This window comes from Coregonus lavaretus (genome assembly GCF_964263955.1).
Source record: "Coregonus lavaretus genome assembly, chromosome: 22".
NCBI lineage: Eukaryota > Metazoa > Chordata > Actinopteri > Salmoniformes > Salmonidae > Coregonus > Coregonus lavaretus.
Window position 1 is genome coordinate 1,796,283 of NC_140009.1, and position 22,425 is coordinate 1,818,707.

A 22,425-nucleotide genomic window follows, 5' to 3' on the forward strand; every position below is an offset into this window, starting at 1 on the left:
TAGGGATCACACTATAGTAGCCATATCTAGGAAAACCAAAGTTCCAAAGGATGGGCCTAATATAGTGTGAAGAATATATGTTGGTCCGAGGTGTGTAATGAGGAGCAAACAGACGTTTCACTTGACACATTTATGAAATTGCTTATCCCAGTTACTAATAAGCATGCACCCATTTAGAAAATGACTGTAAAAAAAAACAGTTAAATCCCTGTGGATTGATGAGGAATGGAAAAATGTTATGGTTGAGAGGGATGAGGCAAAATAAATGGCAAATGAGTCTGGCTGCACAACCGATTGGCAAACGTACTGCAAATTGAGAAATCATGTGACTAAACTGAATAAAAAGAAGAAACGAAACTATGAAATAAAGATAAATGACATAAAGAATGATAGTAAAAAGCTTTGGAGCACCTTCAATGAAATTTGGGCAAAAAGGCAAACTCCGCTCCATCATTCATTGAATCAGATGGCTCATTCATTACAAAACCCACTGATATTGGCAACTACTTTAATTATTTTTTCATTGGCAACATTAGCAAAATGTTTTATTTGATATATTTTTGTACTTGTACATTTTTCAACTTTGTATTTTTTTTTTTTTTTTTTTGCAAACTTAGGCATGACTTGCCAGCAACACATGCTGACACTACACATCCAAGTATATCTGACCAAATTATGAAAGACAAGCGTTGTCATTTTGAATTCCGTAAAGTAAGTGTGGAAGAGATTAAAGTATTATTGTCCATCAACAATGACAAGCCACCGGGGTCTGACAACTTGGATGGAAAATTACTGAGGATAATAGCGGACGATATTGTCACTCCTATTTGCCATATCTTCAATCTAAGCCTACTAGAAAGTGTGTGCCCTCAGGCCTGGAGGGAAGCAAAAGCCATTCCGCTACCTAAGAATAGTAAAGCCCCCTTTACTGGATCAAGTAGCCAACCAATCAGCCTGTTACCAACCCTTTGTAAACGTTTGGGAAAAAATGGTGTTTGACCAGATACAATGCTATTTTACAGTAAACAAATTGACAACAGACTTTCAGCATGCTTATAGGGAAGGACATTCAACAAGCACAGCACTTACACAAATGACTGATGATTGGCTGAGAGATATTGATGATAAAAAGATTGTGGAGGCTGTTTTGTTAGACTTCAGTGCGGCTTTTGACATTATCAATCATAGTCTGCTGCTGGAAAAACATATGTGTTATGGCTTTACACCCCCTGCTATATTGTGGATAAAGAGTTACCTGTCTAACAGAACACAGAGGGTGTTCTTTAATGGAAGCCTCTCCAACATAATACAGGTAGAATCAGGAATTCCCCAGGGAAGCTGTCTAGGCCCCTTACTTTTCAATCTTTACTAACAACATGCCATTGGCTTTGAGTAAAGCCAGTGTGTCTATGTGTGCGGATGACTCAAAACTATACACGTCAGCTACCACAGCGACTGAAATGACTGCAACACTTAAAGAGCTGCAGTTAGTTTCAGAATGGGTGGCAAGGAATAGGTTAGTCCTAAATATTTCAAAAACTATAAGCATTGTATTTGAGACAAATCATTCACTTAAACCTCAACTAAATCTTGTAATGAATAATGTGGTAATTTTGCAACTTGAGGAGACTAAACTGCTTGGAGTAACCCTGGATTGTAAACTGTCATGGTCAAAACATATTGATACAACAGTAGCGAGGATGGGGAGAAGTCTGTCTATAATAAAGCGCTGCTCTGCCTTTTTAACAGCACTATCAACAAGGCAGGTCCTACAGGACTACTGGTCAGTCGTGTGGTCAGGTGCCACAAAGAGGGACTTAGGAAAATTGTAATTGGCTCAGAACAGGGCAGCACGGCTGGCCCTTGGATGTACACAGAGAGCTAACATTAATAATATGCATGTCAATCTCTCCTGGCTCAAAGTACAGGAGAGATTGACTTCATCACTACTTGTATTTGTGAGAGGTATTGACATGTTGAATGAATCGAGCTGTCTGTTTAAACTACTGGCACACAGCTCGGACACCCATGTATACCCCACAAGACATGCCACCAGAGGTCTCTTCACAGTCCCCAAGTCCAGAACAGACTATGGGAGGAGCACAGTACTACATAGAGCCATGACTACATGGAACTCTATTCCACATCAGGTAACTGATGCAAGCAGTAAAATGAGATTTAAAAAACAGATAAAAATACCCCTTATGGAACAGCGGGGACTGTGAAGCAACACAAACATCGGCACAGACACATTCATACACACACACGATAACATACGCACTATACACACACGTACACATGGATTTTGTGTTGTAGATATGTGGTGGTGGTGGAGTAGGGGCCTGAGGGCACACAGTGTGTTGTGAAATCTGTGAATGTATTGTAATGTTTTTAAAATGTATAACTGCCTTAATTGTGCTGGACCCCAGGAAGAGTAGCTGCTGCCTTGGCAGGAACTAATGGGGATCCATAATAAATACAAATACATGTACTGTAGCAGCACCACATGTACTGTATCTAACACTAACCCTGTCAGCAGTACATGGACTGTATCTAACCCTGTCAGCAGTACATGGACTGTATCTAACCCTGTCAGCAGTATCTAACCCTGTCAGCAGTACATGGACTGTATCTAACCCTGTCAGCAGTACATGGACTGTATCTAACCCTGTCAGCAGTACATGGACTGTATCTAACCCTGTCAGTAGTATCTAACCCTGTCAGCAGTATCTAACCCTGCCAGCAGTACATGGACTGTATCTAACCCTGTCAGTAGTATCTAACCCTGTCAGCAGTATCTAACCCTGCCAGCAGTACATGGACTGTATCTAACCCTGTCAGCAGTATCTAACCCTGTCAGCAGTATCTAACCCTGTCAGCAGTATCTAACCCTGCCAGCAGTACATGGACTGTATCTAACCCTGTCAGTAGTATCTAACCCTGTCAGTAGTATCTAACCCTGTCAGTAGTATCTAACCCTGCCAGCAGTATCTAACCCTGTCAGTAGTATCTAACCCTGTCAGCAGTATCTAACCCTGCCAGCAGTATCTAACCCTGCCAGCAGTACATGGACTGTATCTAACCCTGTCAGTAGTATCTAACCCTGTCAGCAGTATCTAACCCTGCCAGCAGTACATGGACTGTATCTAACCCTGCCAGCAGTATCTAACCCTGTCAGCAGTATCTAACCCTGTCAGTAGTATCTAACCCTGTCAGCAGTATCTAACCCTGCCAGTAGTATCTAACCCTGTCAGCAGTATCTAACCCTGTCAGTAGTATCTAACCCTGTCAGCAGTATCTAACCCTGTCAGCAGTATCTAACCCTGTCAGTAGTATCTAACCCTGTCAGTAGTATCTAACCCTGTCAGCAGTATCTAACCCTGTCAGTAGTATCTAACCCTGTCAGTAGTATCTAACCCTGTCAGCAGTACATGGACTGTATCTAACCCTGCCAGCAGTATCTAACCCTGTCAGCAGTATCTAACCCTGTCAGTAGTATCTAACCCTGTCAGCAGTATCTAACCCTGTCAGCAGTATCTAACCCTGCCAGTAGTATCTAACCCTGTCAGTAGTATCTAACCCTGCCAGTAGTATCTAACCCTGTCAGCAGTATCTAACCCTGTCAGTAGTATCTAACCCTGTCAGTAGTATCTAACCCTGTCAGCAGTATCTAACCCTGTCAGTAGTATCTAACCCTGTCAGTAGTATCTAACCCTGTCAGCAGTATCTAACCCTGTCAGCAGTACATGGACTGTATCTAACCCTGCCAGCAGTACATGGACTGTATCTAACCCTGCCAGTAGTATCTAACCCTGCCAGTAGTATCTAACCCTGTCAGCAGTATCTAACCCTGTCAGCAGTATCTAACCCTGCCAGTAGTATCTAACCCTGCCAGCAGTATCTAACCCTGTCAGTAGTATCTAACCCTGTCAGCAGTATCTAACCCTGTCAGCAGTATCTAACCCTGTCAGTAGTATCTAACCCTGCCAGTAGTATCTAACCCTGCCAGCAGTATCTAACCCTGTCAGTAGTATCTAACCCTGCCAGCAGTATCTAACCCTGTCAGTAGTATCTAACCCTGCCAGCAGTACATGGACTGTATCTAACCCTGTCAGCAGTACATGGACTGTATCTAACCCTGTCAGTAGTATCTAACCCTGTCAGCAGTATCTAACCCTGCCAGCAGTACATGGACTGTATCTAACCCTGTCAGTAGTATCTAACCCTGTCAGCAGTACATGGACTGTATCTAACCCTGTCAGCAGTACATGGACTGTATCTAACCCTGTCAGTAGTATCTAACCCTGTCAGTAGTATCTAACCCTGTCAGCAGTATCTAACCCTGTCAGCAGTATCTAACCCTGTCAGCAGTATCTAACCCTGTCAGTAGTATCTAACCCTGTCAGTAGTATCTAACCCTGTCAGTAGTATCTAACCCTGTCAGCAGTACATGGACTGTATCTAACCCTGTCAGCAGTATCTAACCCTGTCAGCAGTATCTAACCCTGTCAGCAGTACATGGACTGTATCTAACCCTGTCAGTAGTATCTAACCCTGTCAGCAGTATCTAACCCTGTCAGCAGTATCTAACCCTGCCAGCAGTATCTAACCCTGCCAGTAGTATCTAACCCTGCCAGCAGTATCTAACCCTGTCAGCAGTATCTAACCCTGCCAGCAGTATCTAACCCTGTCAGTAGTATCTAACCCTGTCAGTAGTATCTAACCCTGCCAGTAGTATCTAACCCTGCCAGCAGTATCTAACCCTGCCAGTAGTATCTAACCCTGCCAGTAGTATCTAACCCTGTCAGTAGTATCTAACCCTGCCAGCAGTATCTAACCCTGTCAGCAGTATCTAACCCTGTCAGTAGTATCTAACCCTGTCAGTAGTATCTAACCCTGTCAGTAGTATCTAACCCTGCCAGCAGTACATGGACTGTATCTAACCCTGTCAGTAGTATCTAACCCTGCCAGTAGTATCTAACCCTGTCAGCAGTATCTAACCCTGTCAGTAGTATCTAACCCTGCCAGCAGTATCTAACCCTGTCAGTAGTATCTAACCCTGTCAGCAGTATCTAACCCTGCCAGCAGTACATGGACTGTATCTAACCCTGCCAGCAGTACATGGACTGTATCTAACCCTGCCAGCAGTACATGGACTGTATCTAACCCTGCCAGCAGTATCTAACCCTGTCAGCAGTATCTAACCCTGTCAGTAGTATCTAACCCTGCCAGCAGTATCTAACCCTGTCAGCAGTACATGGACTGTATCTAACCCTGCCAGCAGTACATGGACTGTATCTAACCCTGCCAGCAGTATCTAACCCTGTCAGCAGTATCTAACCCTGTCAGTAGTATCTAACCCTGCCAGCAGTATCTAACCCTGTCAGCAGTACATGGACTGTATCTAACCCTGCCAGCAGTACATGGACTGTATCTAACCCTGCCAGTAGTATCTAACCCTGTCAGTAGTATCTAACCCTGTCAGTAGTATCTAACCCTGCCAGCAGTATCTAACCCTGTCAGCAGTATCTAACCCTGTCAGCAGTATCTAACCCTGTCAGCAGTATCTAACCCTGTCAGCAGTATCTAACCCTGTCAGCAGTATCTAACCCTGTCAGCAGTACATGGACTGTATCTAACCCTGTCAGCAGTATCTAACCCTGCCAGTAGTATCTAACCCTGCCAGTAGTATCTAACCCTGTCAGCAGTATCTAACCCTGTCAGTAGTATCTAACCCTGTCAGCAGTATCTAACCCTGTCAGCAGTGTTCCCTGTGTGTAATAGGATGAGCGGTGCAGCTGACCTTATATCCTCCTCTCTGAGCTAACCAGATAAACAGGCTAAATCTGACCCATACACACGTTCCCATAAGACAAACTCAAAATGCCATCGCTCACAGAAAAGGGATCTAACAAAGAAAATCACTTTGAACACCAAACCAAAATAGAAAGGGTTTCAAAAGGGCTTCTGAAAGTTGGCAAAGTCACTGGTTAAGGGTTCTATAACACACCCACCATGGAAGCCCACTAGTAAAGGGTTCTATAACACACCCACCATGGAAGCCCACTAGTAAAGGGTTCTATAACACACCCACCATGGAAGCCCACTAGTAAAGGGTTCTATAACACACCCACCATGGAAGCCCACTAGTAAAGGGTTCTATAACACACCCACCATGGAAGCCCACTAGTAAAGAGTTCTAAAACACACCCACCATGGAAGCCCACTAGTAAAGGGGTTCTAAAACACACCCACCATGGAAGCCCACTAGTAAAGGGTTCTAAAACACACCCACCATGGAAGCCCACTAGTAAAGGGTTCTATAACACACCCACCATGGAAGCCCACTAGTAAAGAGTTCTAAAACACACCCACCATGGAAGCCCACTAGTAAAGGGGTTCTAAAACACACCCACCATGGAAGCCCACTAGTAAAGGGTTCTAAAACACACCCACCATGGAAGCCCACTAGTTTAGGGGTTCTAAAACACACCCACCATGGAAGCCCACTAGTAAAGGGGTTCTAAAACACACCCACCATGGAAGCCCACTAGTAAAGGGTTCTATAACACACCCACCATGGAAGCCCACTAGTAAAGGGTTCTATAACACACCCACCATGGAAGCCCACTAGTAAAGAGTTCTAAAACACACCCACCATGGAAGCCCACTAGTAAAGGGGTTCTAAAACACACCCACCATGGAAGCCCACTAGTAAAGGGTTCTAAAACACACCCACCATGGAAGCCCACTAGTAAAGGGTTCTAAAACACACCCACCATGGAAGCCCACTAGTAAAGGGGTTCTAAAACACACCCACCATGGAAGCCCACTAGTTAAGAGTTCTAAAACACACCCACCATGGAAGCCCACTAGTAAAGGGTTCTAAAACACACCCACCATGGAAGCCCACTAGTAAAGGGGTTCTAAAACACACCCACCATGGAAGCCCACTAGTAAAGGGGTTCTAAAACACACCCACCATGGAAGCCCACTAGTTAAGGGTTCTAAAACACACCCACCATGGAAGCCCACTAGTAAAGGGTTCTAAAACACACCCACCATGGAAGCCCACTAGTAAAGGGGTTCTAAAACACACCCACCATGGAAGCCCACTAGTAAAGGGGTTCTAAAACACACCCACCATGGAAGCCCACTAGTTAAGGGGTTCTAAAACACACCCACCATGGAAGCCCACTAAGTTTGCCTCCGAAAAGACAAACTAAAATAAAAACCCACAACTTAGGATAGGGAGTAAAACGAATATGTAGAAGAAACAGAGGAAACACCAAAACTCAGGGTTCTTTCAAACTAAAATGGTTGAGCTGGAACTCGCACCACAACTTACGTGAGGTGTAGTTCTCCCAACATGTCCTTTCCAACTGATGCACTAGGCCAGCAGCTCTTAAAGTCCAGCTGGGCCAGCACAGGTGAAACACATCCTGACTAACGAGGTGACTCTCTGGGCCGGGTGTAACACATCCTGACTAACGAGGTGACTCTGGGCCGGGTGAAACACATCCTGACTAACGAGGTGACTCTGGGCCGGGTGTAACACATCCTGACTAACGAGGTGACTCTGGGCCGGGTGTAACACATCCTGACTAACGAGGTGACTCTGGGCCAGGTGTAACACATCCTGACTAACGAGGTGACTCTGGGCCGGGTGTAACACATCCTGACTAACGAGGTGACTCTGGGCCGGGTGTAACACATCCTGACTAACGAGGTGACTCTGGGCCAGGTGTAACACATCCTGACTAACGAGGTGACTCTGGGCCAGCACAGGTGAAACACATCCTGACTAACGAGGTGACTCTCTGGGCCGGGTGTAACACATCCTGACTAACGAGGTGACTCTGGGCCGGGTGAAACACATCCTGACTAACGAGGTGACTCTGGGCCGGGTGAAACACATCCTGACTAACGAGGTGACTCTGGGCCGGGTGAAACACATCCTGACTAACGAGGTGACTCTGGGCCGGGTGTAACACATCCTGACTAACGAGGTGACTCTCTGGGCCGGGTGTAACCCATCCTGACTAACGAGATGACTCCAGTACACAGACACACATGGGTTTGATACCTGTAACAACTCACAGACAGACAACCACTTGCCAGATCAACCCCTCGCCCTCTACCCCATGTTGACTAGTGTAGAGCTGATAAGATGAAAAGGAATGTAGTGCAGATATGATACATACAGTAAGTAATAGATTCACCTTGTCCTTGCTAGTGTTTTGGATCTTGACCTTCTGTGGGTATTTTGAATGACATTGTTGACACGCTGTCCTTTCCTCTGAATCTCAGCTCTGACTGTCCCTTCCTCTGAATCTCAGCTCTGACTGTCCCTTCCTCTGAATCTCAGCTCTGACTGTCCCTTCCTCTGAACCTCAGCTCTGACTGTCCCTTCCTCTGAACCTCAGCTCTGACTGTCCCTTCCTCTGAACCTCAGCTCTGACTGTCCCTTCCTCTGAATCTCAGCTCTGACTGTCCCTTCCTCTGAATCTCAGCTCTGACTGTCCCTTCCTCTGAATCTCAGCTCTGACTGTCCCTTCCTCTGAACCTCAGCTCTGACTTAATCTGAATCTCCTCCACAGAAAGAAAAGCTCAAGGTTGGGAGTGGAAGAGTCGGCCTTCGTAACGTAGGAAACACGGTATGTCCTTATGTTTGACGTGTGATGTGTGTGTGTCAGGGTGGGAGAATTTAGGAAAATCAGAAGGTTAAAGGGTAGGTAGCATAAACTTAACCACATGTAACATATTGATTTTCAGAAGGTTAAAGGGTAGGTAGCATAAACTTAACCACATGTAACATATTGATCTGGATTAGTATACGCATCAAAAGTTCCAATTCAAAGTTTCACCTCACATTTGTATTTTTTTAAGTTATTACATCAAATCCAATCAGAATGCCAGATGATGTAATATGGAGGACCTGGCAAGCCAGCCTTTTCCCTAATGTAAACTCTAACAGAAATGTATAGCTTCAAATTAAACAATCCTTTGCACTCATGACTACTGGTTTCAATTAGATTTTCAGCCAATTTACAAGCAAATACTTTATTAATTTAGTGTTGCAAGGTTGCAAGCCAACTAGCCTGCTAACGTTAGCCCTACTAGCCTGCTAACGTTAGCCCTACTAGCCTGCTAACGTTAGCCCTACTAGCCTGCTAACGTTAGCCCTACTAGCCTGCTAACGTTAGCCCTACTAGCCTGCTAACGTTAGCCCTACTAGCCTGCTAACGTTAGCCCTACTAGCCTGCTAACGTTAGCCCTACTAGCCTGCTAACGTTAGCCCTACTAGCCTGCTAACGTTAGCCCTACTAGCCTGCTAACGTTAGCCCTACTAGCCTGCTAACGTTAGCCCTACTAGCCTGCTAACGTTAGCCCTACTAGCCTGCTAACGTTAGCCCTACTAGCCTGCTAACGTTAGCCCTACTAGCCTGCTAACATTAGCCCTACTAGCCTGCTAACGTTAGCCCTACTAGCCTGCTAACGTTAGCCCTACTAGCCTGCTAACATTAGCCCTACTAGCCTGCTAACGTTAGCCCTACTAGCCTGCTAGCGTTACTTTAGCACTGACTGCATGAGTCAGCCAGTTGCTATCAACACCTAGCTTACAACTACATTAAAGAAAACCAATGTTTTGGAAATACATAATGCATTCTAACCAGTTATTAAATAATGTTAGATATATGCAGTTATTTTAGCCAGCAAGCTAGCCAGCTAGCTAATGTTAGCTATTTAGCCAACTGGCTATTAGCCTAGCCAGCCTAGCAAACCACCACGAACACAACTAACACAACACAACTAAAACATACTGTAACCACAGATCAAAAGCAAAGTAAACCTTTTAAAAGCGTGCAGGCTGAGTTTGCTACCAAAGCGAGGGGGAGGCAGGTGCTTCCCCTGACCGAGGGAGAGTCGGGGAAATATAATATAGATAGATTCAGGATGTCCGTCAACTAGCGTGCTAGCACTAAGCCAAGGTGCAAAAAGTTACAAAACTCCCGTAGCTTCCCTCACAGAGAACATGCCGAAGAAGTTGACAAAACTAAAAAGAGAACAGACGAGGTACTAAACAATTGAATTTGAGCAAGCAGGTAGGATTTTCTCTTTCGTTTTGAGCCCATGGCAAGAAGGCATCAGAGCCTGCCGTGCTAACGGGTTCCCACTAGATTACACAGCCACAAAGTCTGTGAAGAGCATGAGGAAGCTGCAGATGCCCCATCTATTCATTGTTTACATCACACTTCCTCGTGATTGGTGGATTTTTAGCTCCCCACCGCCAACACTTGCAGGTCTGGAATGTAATTACATGCTAGCATGGCTATCTTGAGCTAGCTACAGAGCTAGCGTACGAACTCGGTAGCACTGAGTAGATTCTCCATATGACATTTAGAAAACGTGCATTGTGGGTAGTTTAGACGATATCCGGAAATAAGTTAATAAATACTGTATGTAATAACCCCAAAACTTAACTGTGTTTGTAGTTTAGGTAACCAAATGGTGACTACGACTAAGTTACCAAGTCTTTGACCACACTGTGTTACTTTGGTGAGTAAAAACTAATGCTTCCTACCCTATACCCTCCTCTCTTACACTTGCTCTCATCTCTCTCTGTCTGTATGTCTGTCTGTCTCTCTCTGTCTCTCTCTCTCTGTCTGTATGTCTGTCTGTCTCTCTCTGTCTCTCTCTCTCTCTGTCTGTATGTCTGTCTCTCTCTCTCTCTGTCTCTGTCTGTCTGTCTGTCTCTGTCTCTCTCTGTCAGTGTTTTCTGAATGCGGTGGTGCAGTGTCTCTCTCACACCAGAGATCTGAGGGACTACTGTCTGGTCAAGGCCTACAGACAGGAGATGTGCACTAGAGAGGAACCACAACTTATGGAGGGTAAGAACGGGAGGATACTATCAATCTTTCCTTTCCTGCCTTCTGTCTTTCCCATTCCTTTCTTCCAGCGCTCTCTGAACTCTAACCTCTCCCAACCAGCGTTCTCTGACCTCTCCCAACCAGCGTTCTCTAACCTCTCCCACCCAGCGCTCTCTGAACTCTAACCTCTCCCACCCAGCGTTCTCTGTCCTCTGACCTCTCCCACCCAGCGCTCTCTGACCTCTAACCTCTGACCTCTCCCACCCAGCGCTCTCTAACCTCTCCCACCCAGCGCTCTCTAACCTCTCCCACCCAGCGCTCTCTGACCTCTAACCTCTCCCACCCAGCGCTCTCTGACCTCTGACCTCTCCCGCCCAGCGCTCTCTGTCCTCTGACCTCTCCCGCCCAGCGCTCTCTAACCTCTCCCACCCAGCGCTCTCTAACCTCTCCCACCCAGCGCTCTCTGACCTCTCCCACCCAGCGCTCTCTGAACTCTAACCTCTCCCACCCAGCGCTCTCTGACCTCTAACCTCTGACCTCTCCCACCCAGCGCTCTCTGACCTCTAACCTCTCCCACCCAGCGCTCTCTGACCTCTAACCTCTGACCTCTCCCACCCAGCGCTCTCTGACCTCTCCCACCCAGCGCTCTCTGGCCTCTCCCACCCAGCGCTCTCTGACCTCTCCCACCCAGCGCTCTCTGAACTCTCCCACCCAGCGCTCTCTGAACTCTCCCACCCAGCGCTCTCTGAACTCTCCCACCCAGCACTCTCTGACCTCTCCCACCCAGCGCTCTCTGACCTCTGACCTCTCCCACCCAGCGCTCTCTGACCTCTCCCACCCAGCGCTCTCTGAACTCTCCCACCCAGCACTCTCTGACCTCTCCCACCCAGCGTTCTCTGTCCTCTGACCTCTCCCGCCCAGCGCTCTCTAACCTCTCCCACCCAGCGCTCTCTAACCTCTCCCACCCAGCGCTCTCTAACCTCTCCCACCCAGCGCTCTCTGACCTCTAACCTCTCCCACCCAGCGCTCTCTGACCTCTAACCTCTGACCTCTCCCACCCAGCGCTCTCTGACCTCTCCCACCCAGCGCTCTCTGGCCTCTCCCACCCAGCGCTCTCTGACCTCTCCCACCCAGCGCTCTCTGAACTCTCCCACCCAGCGCTCTCTGAACTCTCCCACCCAGCGCTCTCTGAACTCTCCCACCCAGCACTCTCTGACCTCTCCCACCCAGCGCTCTCTGACCTCTGACCTCTCCCACCCAGCGCTCTCTGACCTCTGACCTCTCCCACCCAGCGCTCTCTGACCTCTGATCTCTCCCACCCAGCGCTCTCTGACCTCTAACCTCTCCCACCCAGCGCTCTCTGACCTCTCCCACCCAGTGCTCTCTGACCTCTGACCTCGCCCACCCAGCGCTCTCTGACCTCTGACCTCGCCCACCCAGCGCTCTCTGACCTCTCCCACCCAGCGCTCTCTGACCTCTCCCACCCAGTGCTCTCTGACCTCTGACCTCGCCCACCCAGCGCTCTCTGACCTCTCCCACCCAGCGCTCTCTGACCTCTCCCACCCAGTGCTCTCTAACCTCTGACCTCGCCCACCCAGCGCTCTCTGACCTCTCCCACCCAGCGCTCTCTGACCTCTCCCACCCAGCGCTCTCTGACCTCTAACCTCTCCCACCCAGCGCTCTCTGACCTCTCCCACCCAGCACTCTCTGACCTCTCCCACCCAGCGCTCTCTGACCTCTCCCACCCAGCGCTCTCTGACCTCTGACCTCTCCCACCCAGCGCTCTCTGACCTCTGATCTCTCCCACCCAGCGCTCTCTGACCTCTAACCTCTCCCACCCAGCACTCTCTGACCTCTCCCACCCAGCGTTCTCTGACCTCTGACCTCTCCCACCCAGCGCTCTCTGACCTCTGACCTCTCCCACCCAGCACTCTCTAACCTCTCCCACCCAGCGCTCTCTGACCTCTGAACTCTCCCACCCAGCGCTCTCTGACCTCTGACCTCTCCCACCCAGCGCTCTCTGACCTCTGACCTCTCCCACCCAGCGTTCTCCCAGGTGCTATTGGGTCTCTGGGATGTGAACAAAGAAAACCATAACACAGAAGTGAATCCTGGGAAGTTCTACAGCATCTTCAAAGACGCCGTGCCTTACTTTAGCGGATACAGGTAGGTGTGTGCAGGGCCGGCCCTGGGCATAAATGATTCAGTCTGGTCACAACTTACTGTTGAGCATTAGAATAGTAGAATATACAAGGTGACATTTCTAAATGTGGTTGTGCATCAGCAGCTTTCCTCTTATATCAGTCACTGACAGTCACTCAATTAGCCCATATCAGCTAAAATTTTATAGATTGGTAAATTACTCTAGCCAGCTATCTACACTTGTAGTAATCATGGCCGAATTTCTGACTGTGCATGAAGGGCACGTGCCCAGGGGGCCTGACCTTCAAGGGGCCTGACCTCTGACCTTCAGGGGGCCTGACCTTCAGGGGGCCTGACCTTCAGGGGGCCTGACCTTCAGGGGGCCTGACCGTCAGGGGGCCCCCATTGATTTTGTTGGTCACTCTCACTCAGACATCATATTGACATGGCTTAAGTCATGGAAACATTTGTAGAATTAAAAACCAATTCTCCACACCATGGCAAAATATGTAAAACTGTAGGACATTATCTCAAAAACCAAAATCTCTTTTAAGACCAAATCTCGTCTAGGGCCCCCAAAAGAATAGGGCCGGCCGTGTGTGTGCATGTGCGAAAGTATTGTAAGCAGTGAAAACATCTATACTTCCTTCCAGTCAACAGGATGCTCAAGAGTTTCTGAGGTTCTTATTGGACAGGCTTCACTGTGAGGTCAACCGCCGGCCGTACATCCGGCCCACCAGCCTGGAGCCTGAACCCAAATTCACCAAAGTCAGGTACGGAGACATGTCAAGGGTCAAAATGCACCAAAGACCACATAATGACCTATTGAGGCCAGATTCAACCTCTAGTCCTACATGTAAAATTTCCACCCTCTTTCTAACTCTCTCTTTTTCTGTCTCCCTCCATTTTTCTTTCCCTACCTCTCTCTCTCAGGATTGACGAGCAGGCGTCTGCAATGTGGAAGAGACACCTGGAGAGGGACAACAGTAAGATCGTAGGTGAGCGTGAAGACATTTGGTGTTGCTGATCACAGTATTGTCACCTTTATTCCTTAAGATGTGTTTATTGTTATCATAACCAATTCCTCTCTCTCTCTCTCTCTCTCTCTCTCTCTCTCTCTCTCTCTCTCTCTCTCTCTCTCTCTCTCTCTCTCTCTCTCTCTCTCTCTCTCTCTCTCTCTCTCTCTCTCTCTCTCTCTCTCTCTCTCTCTCTCTCTCTCCCTCTCTCTCTCCCTCTCTCTCTCCCTCTCTCTCTCTCTCTCTCTCTCTCTCTCTCTCTCTCTCTCTCTCTCTCTCTCTCTCTCTCTCTCTCTCTCTCTCTCTCTCTCTCTCTCTCTCTCTCTCCTCTCTCTCTCTCTCTCTCTCTCTCTCTCTCTCTCTCTGTCTCTGTCTCTCTCTCTCTCTCTCTCTCTCTCTCTCTCTCTCGCTCTCTCAGATCTGTTCACAGGTCAGCTGCGTAGTTCTCTCCACTGCTCTGTGTGTTCTCACTACTCCACCTGCTTCGACGTCTTCTGTGACCTGTCTCTGCCCATCCCTAAGAGGAGTGCAGCAGGGGGCGGGTCTCTGAGGGAGTGTCTGGATCTGTTCACACAGGAAGAGAAGCTGGATGAAGATAACGCACCCGTAAGACAACACTATACCGTTCAGTGTTTTCCATAAGTACTAAACAGCCGCTAACCGCCACCTCCTTTTTCCACTTCATCAACTAGGCTTCTTTTCATTTAAAAGTTCAAATTCGCTAGTCAGAACGTTATGCATCTTCTAGCGATCTATTGATAGGACAGGTGCCTGTCAGTCACAAAGCCAGCGATGACAGGGGAAACTGCTGGTTTGTCAGTCTGCTGTCTGTCCCGCCTCTCGGTACCTGTGTTATTTTTGTGCGCTGTGGTTGGCTCCACTCAAATGTATTTGCATGGAGGAGGGAGAGAATGATGCTTCTTCATCGTCTCCTGTGAGTGAATTTCCATGTCCATGTAATGTAACGTAGCGTACTGTAATGTAACGTAACGTAACGTAACGTAATGTAACGTACTGTAAGTGGTAACGATAAGTTGAAATCCACTTCATTCTTGTTTTGTGGCACATTCATTTATTTTCTTTCGTGTTTTTATAGGCCTTTAGTCAACCACGGATTTGGCTATTTACTGTTCTTGACGACCGAACAGCTTGTCTTTTATTAAAAAGCTGTGGAACTGACTGAATGAAGTAAATCTCCTAAATTCCTTTACTATTCATAAACCATACAACACAGTTATATGGCCGTGGTATCTCATCGGGACAGTAAACCAAATATCTTGTTTGTATTTTCCTAGTATTCGAAGGCCATGTCGAGACTTGCCAGCGACCGCTAAAGTGACTTGTCAGTGTAGCCTAGTGATGGCTTGGGTTGTTTGGGAACAAAGCAATAGGGTTCAGCTGTTGACGTCATCTCTCAGACCAATCATCTCTCAGGGTCTCTATGCTGCCACCTGCTGATAGGTCATCTCTCAGACCAATCATCTCTCAGGGTCTCTATGCTGCCACCTGCTGATAGGTCATCTCTCAGTGCATCTCAGGAAAAGTGGGGGTGTCGAAAGGAGTGGACTTTTGGAAAGGAACCTTATAAGGAGAAGTGGGCGTTTCGAAAGGAACCTTATAAGGAGAAGTGGGCGTTTCGAAAGGAACCATATAAGGAGAGGTGGGCGTTTCGAAAGAACCATATTAGGAGAAGTGGGGATTTCAAAAGGAGTCAACGCTAGAAGCGATGGAATTCCATTACTACTAGAACCACCATGACTATTTCAACTATTTCAATAATAAATAATACATTCTAAAATGTATGGATTTTTTATAAGTTAAGGTAGCTAATGTTAGCTAGCATTTACTAAAAATGTAATGTTACGTACATGGCTACCGGTAGGGAACGTTACAGACATGGATACCGGTAGGGAACGTTACAGACATGGCTACCGGTAGGGAACGTTACAGTCATGGCTACCGGTAGGGAACGTTACAGACATGGCTACCGGTAGGGAACGTTACAGTCATGGCTACCGGTAGGGAACGTTACAGACATGGCTACCGGTAGGGAACGTTACAGTCATGGCTACCGGTAGGGAACGTTACAGACATGGCTACCGGTAGGGAACGTTACAGTCATGGCTACCGGTAGGGAACGTTACAGACATGGCTACCGGTAGGGAACGTTACAGTCATGGCTACCGGTAGGGAACGTTATGTACATGGCTACCGGTAGGGAACGTTACATTCATGGCTACCGGTAGGGAACGTTACAGACATGGATACCGGTAGGGAACGTTACAGTCATGGCTACCGGTAGGGAACGTTACATTCATGGCTACCGGTAGGGAACGTTACAGACATGGATACCGGTAGGGAACGTTACAGACATGGATACCGGTAGGGAACGTTACAGTCATGGCTACCGGTAGGGAACGTTACATTCATGGCTACCGGTAGGGAACGTTACAGACATGGATACCGGTAGGGAACGTTACAGACATGGATACCGGTAGGGAACGCTACAGACATGGATACCGGTAGGGAACGTTACAGACATGGATACCGGTAGGGAACGTTACAGACATGGATACCGGTAGGGAACGTTACAGACATGGATACCGGTAGGGAACGTTACGTACATGGATACCGGTAGGGAACGTTACAGACATGGCTACCGGTAGGGAACGTTACAGACATGGATACCGGTAGGGAACGTTACAGACATGGCTACCGGTAGGGAACGTTACAGACATGGATACCGGTAGGGAACGTTACAGACATGGCTACCGGTAGGGAACGTTACAGACATGGTTACCGGTAGGGAACGTTACAGACATGGATACCGGTAGGGAACGTTACAGACATGGATACCGGTAGGGAACGTTACAGACATGGAAACCGGTAGGGAACGTTACAGACATGGATACCGGTAGGGAACGTTACATTCATGGCTACCGGTAGGGAACGTTACAGACATGGATACCGGTAGGGAACGTTACAGACATGGATACCGGTAGGGAACGTTACAGACATGGATACCGGTAGGGAACGTTACAGACATGGATACCGGTAGGGAACGTTACAGACATGGATACCGGTAGGGAACGTTACAGACATGGCTACCGGTAGGGAACGTTACATTCATGGCTACCGGTAGGGAACGTTACAGACATGGATACCGGTAGGGAACGTTACAGACATGGCTACCGGTAGGGAACGTTACAGACATGGCTACCGGTAGGGAACGTTACAGACATGGATACCGGTAGGGAACGTTACAGACATGGATACCGGTAGGGAACGTTACAGACATGGCTACCGGTAGGGAACGTTACAGACATGGATACCGGTAGGGAACGTTACGTACATGGATACCGGTAGGGAATGTTACAGACATGGCATCTCTGCAGACCATGACTAACATCCAATAACCTAAACGACGTCTTGAGTGGCACCTTTCGAAACGCCCACTTCTCCTTATATGGTTCCTTTCGACACCCCCACTTCTACTTATATGGTTCCTTTCTAAACGTCCACTCCTTTCGACTCCCCCACTTTTCCTGAGAGATGCACTGAGAGATGACCTATCAGCAGCATTGAGACCCTGAGAGATGATTGGTCTGAGAGATGACCTATCAGCAGCATTGAGACCCTGAGAGATGATTGGTCTGAGAGATGACCTATCAGCAGCATAGAGACCCTGAGAGATGATTGGTCTGAGAGATGACCTATCAGCAGCATTGAGACCCTGAGAGATGATTGGTCTGAGAGATGACATCCAGCTGGACCCCTCTCGAACAAAGGCTCTTTTTGAACTGATATTTTAGGTAAACGGAACCGAATCACATCGGTGAGAGAGCCGTTCAATTGGCTCCCTAATTTGCATACTGGTAGGCTATGACTTTTTGACTTTTTTGGCAGATAAATTATGAAAACATTTGAAGATGTTGAATCGTCACTGCAGGAACAATAGGTATTGGAGAGAGAGCATCATTCTGGTCCAAAATATGATAAAATAAAACAGATTCAAGGTTATAAATGCTAATGTCAGGATACGTATACGGTAGTATTAAAGATATTGATATAGGTCTACTGATTTGATTAAAGTGTCCACCATGGAGTAGTCAACTGCTGCTTCCTGTGTAACAGAGGCCATATCATACCTGTACATCTATTCCTGGGCGTCTGACTTTGTATAAAAGGGGGTGCACAAAATTGTTGCATTTTTTAAACCATTTTCCTGCAATTCTATATTGTCCATGTAAATATCACAGAACACAACCTCCTTTCTTTAGTTTTCACCACAATAAGCTAAATTTAAAGAGTAGACTAGATTTTGTTTTTGCCACAGATTAAATTGAAAGGGCAGACTAGACTAGCTTTTCTGACTAAATTACTAATCTACTGCCTTCCCTCAATGTCACACCCACAGTGATTGATTGACAGGTCTGCAACCCTACCAACTCTGTGACTCCCAAACATCCTGCCCCCTCTCCTGACAATCCCACCCACAGTGATTGATTGACAGGTCTGCAACCCTCCCAACTCTGTGACTCCCAAACATCCTGCCCCCCCCCTCTCCTGATCCTTTGACAGGCCTAACTGTTAAAGGGATAGTTCATCCAAATTACAAAATGAAACATTGGTTTCCTTACCCTGAGTGGCCACAGCAGCAGAGCTTGCAGTAAAACTGTTAATGACTTGAATCTCTTTTTTTCCCTGTAGTCCACAATCATCTCCTTTGTCTTGGTCACGTTGAGGGAGAGGTTGTTGTCCTGGCACCACACGGCCAGGTCTCTGACCTCCTCCCTATAGGCTGTCTCATCATTGTCGGTGATCAGGCCTACCACTGTTGTGTCGTCGGCAAACTTAATGATGGTGTTGGAGTCGTGCCTGGCCATGCAGTCATGGGTGAACAGAGAGTACAGGAGGGGACTGAGCACGCACCCCTGAGGGGGTAAAGTCGTTAAAGTATTCAATAATTTCGCTGTGTATTTCAGATGGAATCAAGGCATTAGGATGTACCAGGGGGCATGCACCCCCGGACCACCCCTGGCTGGCTACATTTTCTATTTGGCTGGCTCCTCCATGTACTTACGGAAAACACTGTTCAAACCTTGAAAGTTCATTTCAAATACTTTATCTTTATGCCTGTTAGAGCCATGCCAGGCTTAATAAACCAATAGAAAGGTCCCAAAATGTCAAACCCCACCCATTGGGTTAGGGCCCATTGGCACTCCAGGCAGACTCAAACACTGAAAATTATTTGAAATTATTTTTACAAGTATTTGAACCCGAGGTCTGATCCTTTTTCTCTGAGAGTAAAACCACTGAGAAAGTGAAGACTGTATGCATGGATGGAGATTGAAACACAAAAAGCCTGTGACATTTTCCCTTCCATTCAGTGTGTATTTAAAACGTGTGTTCCAGATGTGTGAGCGGTGCAACAGACGGACAGAGAGCACCAAGAGACTGACCATCCAGAGATTCCCACAGGTCATCGTCATGCGTATCCTTAGTAACACTAACTTATCTACCTGACCTGCAGTTATGGTGATGGTGATGTGGAAGACCTTAACAACAGTGTATTAGATCTGAATCGGTTTGCCATGTCGCGGTACATGGTGTGTAAGAGTACAGTGTGTGTTTCCTTCCCTCTGACCAACCTGGATATGGGGCCCTACGGACCGGTCGGCTGTGGTAATATATATATATATATCTCTCTCTCTCTCTCTCTCTGTCTCTCTCTCTCTCTCTCTCTCTCCTCTCTGTCTGTCTGTCTGTCTGTCTCTGTCTCTCTCTCTCTCTCTCTCTCTCTCTCTCTCACAAAACATTAGGAACACCTTCCTAATATTCTGTTGCACACCTTTTGCCCTCAGAAAAAGCATCAATTCGTCGGGCCATGGACTCTACAAGGTGTCGAAAGCGTTCCACAGGGATGCTGGCCCATGTTGACTCCAATGCTTCACACAGTTGTACAAAGTTGGCTAGATGTCCTTTGGGTGACGGACCATTCTTGATACACACGGGGAACTGAGCGTGAAAAACCCAGCAGCGTTGCAGTTCTTGACACACACAAACCGATGCGCCTGGCACCTACTACCATACCCCGTTCAAAGGCACTTAAATATTTTGTCTTGCTCATTCACCCTCTGAATGGCACACATACACAATCCATGTCTCTTATCTCCCTTAATAACTTTAAGCATCAGTTGTCAGAGCACCTTACCGATCACTGCACCTGTACACAGCCCATCCGAAATTAGCCCACCCAACTACCTCATCCCTATATTATTTATTTTGCTCTTTTGCACCCCAGTATCTCTATTTGCACATAATCTCTTGCACATCTAGCATTCCAGTGTTAATACTATTGTAATTATTCTGCACTATAGCCTATTTATTGCCTTACCTCCATAACTTGCTACATTTGCACACACTGTATATATATTTTCTGTTGTATTTTCTGACTTTATGTTTTTTTTACCCCATATGTAACTCTGTTGTTTTTATTGCACTACTTTGCTTTATCTTGGCCAGGTCGCAGTTGTAAATGAGAACTTGTTCTCAACTGGCTTACCTGGTTAAATAAAGGTGAAATAAAAAAAATAAAAAAATAAAATAAAATTGTCTCAAGGCTTAAAAATCCTTCTTTAACCTGTCTCCTCCCCTTCATCTACACTGATTGAAGTGGTTTTAACAAGTGACATCAATATTCACCTGGTCACTGTCATGGAAAGAACACACTCGGTCCATCTTTCCCTTTACACTGCATCTCCATCTTTCCCTTTACACTGCATCTCCATCTTTCCCTTTACACTGCATCTCCATCTTTCCCTTTACACTGCATCTCCATCTTTCCCTTTACACTGCATCTCCATCTTTCCCTTTACACTGCATCTCCATCTTTCCCTTTACACTGCATCTCCATCTTTCCCTTTACACTGCATCTCCATCTTTCCCTTTACACTGCATCTCCATCTTTCCCTTTACACTGCATCTCCATCTTTCCCTTTACACTGCATCTCCATCTTTCTCTTTACACTGCATCTCCATCTTTCCCTTTACACTGCATCTCCATCTTTCCCTTTACACTGCATATTTCCCTTTACACTCCATCTTTCCCTTTACACTGCATATTTCCCTTTACACTCCATCTTTCCCTTTACACTGCATCTCCATCTTTCCCTTTACACTGCATCTCCATCTTTCCATTTACATTTTAGTCATTTAGCAGACGCTCTTATCCAGAGCGACTTACAGTTTTAGTGAGTGCATACATTTTTCATACTGGCCCAAAACCCTGGCATTACAAGCGCCATGCTCTACCAACTGAGCCACAGGAGGCCCTTTACACAGCATCTTTCCCTTTACACTCCATCTTTCCCTTTACACAGCATCTTTCCCTTTACACTGCATCTCCATCTTTCTATCACGCCTCCTCCCCTTCTCTCTCTCTCCATCTTTATATTACCCATAACCTCTGTCTTTCTCCCTTTTCTTAGATCACTAGCATTCTCTCCTTAGCCTTCTCCTTGTATTTGTGTGCATTCATGTATCCATAAGCAAGACTCCCCTCCCATCTTTCCGTCCCTGACTCCAGGTCCGGTGCTGTATGACCTGTATGCAGTGTGTAACCACAGCGGGACAGTCAACATGGGCCACTACACAGCCTGTTGCCTGGAGAATGACGGATTGGGATGGTGTTGCTACAACGACTCCTGGTCAGTGACACACAGACGCACACACACACCCATTTATACACACACACACCCATTTATACACATTGTAGCAAATGGCTTAGAATGCATACCCAATACATTGCTGGTTTCTTGTTAATCTCTCTCTCTCTCTCTCTCTCTCTCTCTCTCTCGTTCGTCCAGTGTGACTCCTATATCAGAGAACCAACTGCAGTCTGCTCAGGCCTACGTCCTCTTCTACCGACGCAGGAAGTGAACCCCCCCAGACAGCCAATCGCTACAGCTGTAACTGCAAAAACAAGAGCCTTCAGCAGCCAATCAGGAAAAACTGTTACTACAAGAAGAGCTTTCAGCAGCCAATCACTACAGCTGTTACTACAAATGGAATATTACAAACAGCTGTGATGTAGCGGTATTGTAACCAAGCAACCAGCATCTCAACCAACTGGTGTTAGACTAGTTGAGGTGTGAGTCTGGGACTGAGAGAGGAGGGAGTGATTGAAAGACAGAAGGATAGACTAGAGGGCATTGGAATGGGTGAGAGCAGGGAGGGGATGACCAGTGTGGGAGTGCTGCTAGCTAGCTCAGCCAGGAACACGTGTGTAGACTTCAGTTCAGACAGACAGAGATGCTGTTATCACTGGACACACACAACCACGACGAAAACATAACAACATGTTATCAGCCAATGTTAACTTGTGCTATACACTA

At 46.9% G+C, this 22,425-nt stretch overlaps 2 protein-coding genes across 2 annotated transcripts in view; both read left to right on the forward strand.

The window, feature by feature from the left end:
• The window catches only part of LOC311149459 (ubiquitin-like modifier-activating enzyme 1), a gene marked incomplete at its 3' end in the record, with an annotated part of 128,235 nt that extends 120,244 nt beyond the window's left edge, over positions 1–7,991 (forward strand). The window contains exon 19 of the mRNA XM_084186656.1: positions 7,854–7,991. Coding sequence (XP_084042782.1) covers positions 7,854–7,991 — 138 coding nt within the window. The remainder of the gene's footprint in view (positions 1–7,853) is intronic.
• Positions 7,992–8,050: 59 nt separating this feature from the next.
• Positions 8,051–21,970, forward strand: LOC311149460 (ubiquitin carboxyl-terminal hydrolase 2-like; the record flags this gene model as incomplete). Its single annotated transcript, XM_084186657.1, has 13 exons — positions 8,051–8,059; positions 8,601–8,657; positions 10,775–10,837; positions 11,491–11,769; positions 11,934–12,102; positions 12,917–13,037; positions 13,667–13,786; positions 13,947–14,011; positions 14,448–14,635; positions 19,445–19,523; positions 19,607–19,714; positions 21,618–21,738; positions 21,898–21,970. The coding sequence occupies 13 exons, from the start codon at positions 8,051–8,053 to the stop codon at positions 21,968–21,970; spliced, it is 1,452 nt and encodes a 483-aa protein (XP_084042783.1).
• Between the last annotated feature and the right edge of the window lie 455 nt (positions 21,971–22,425).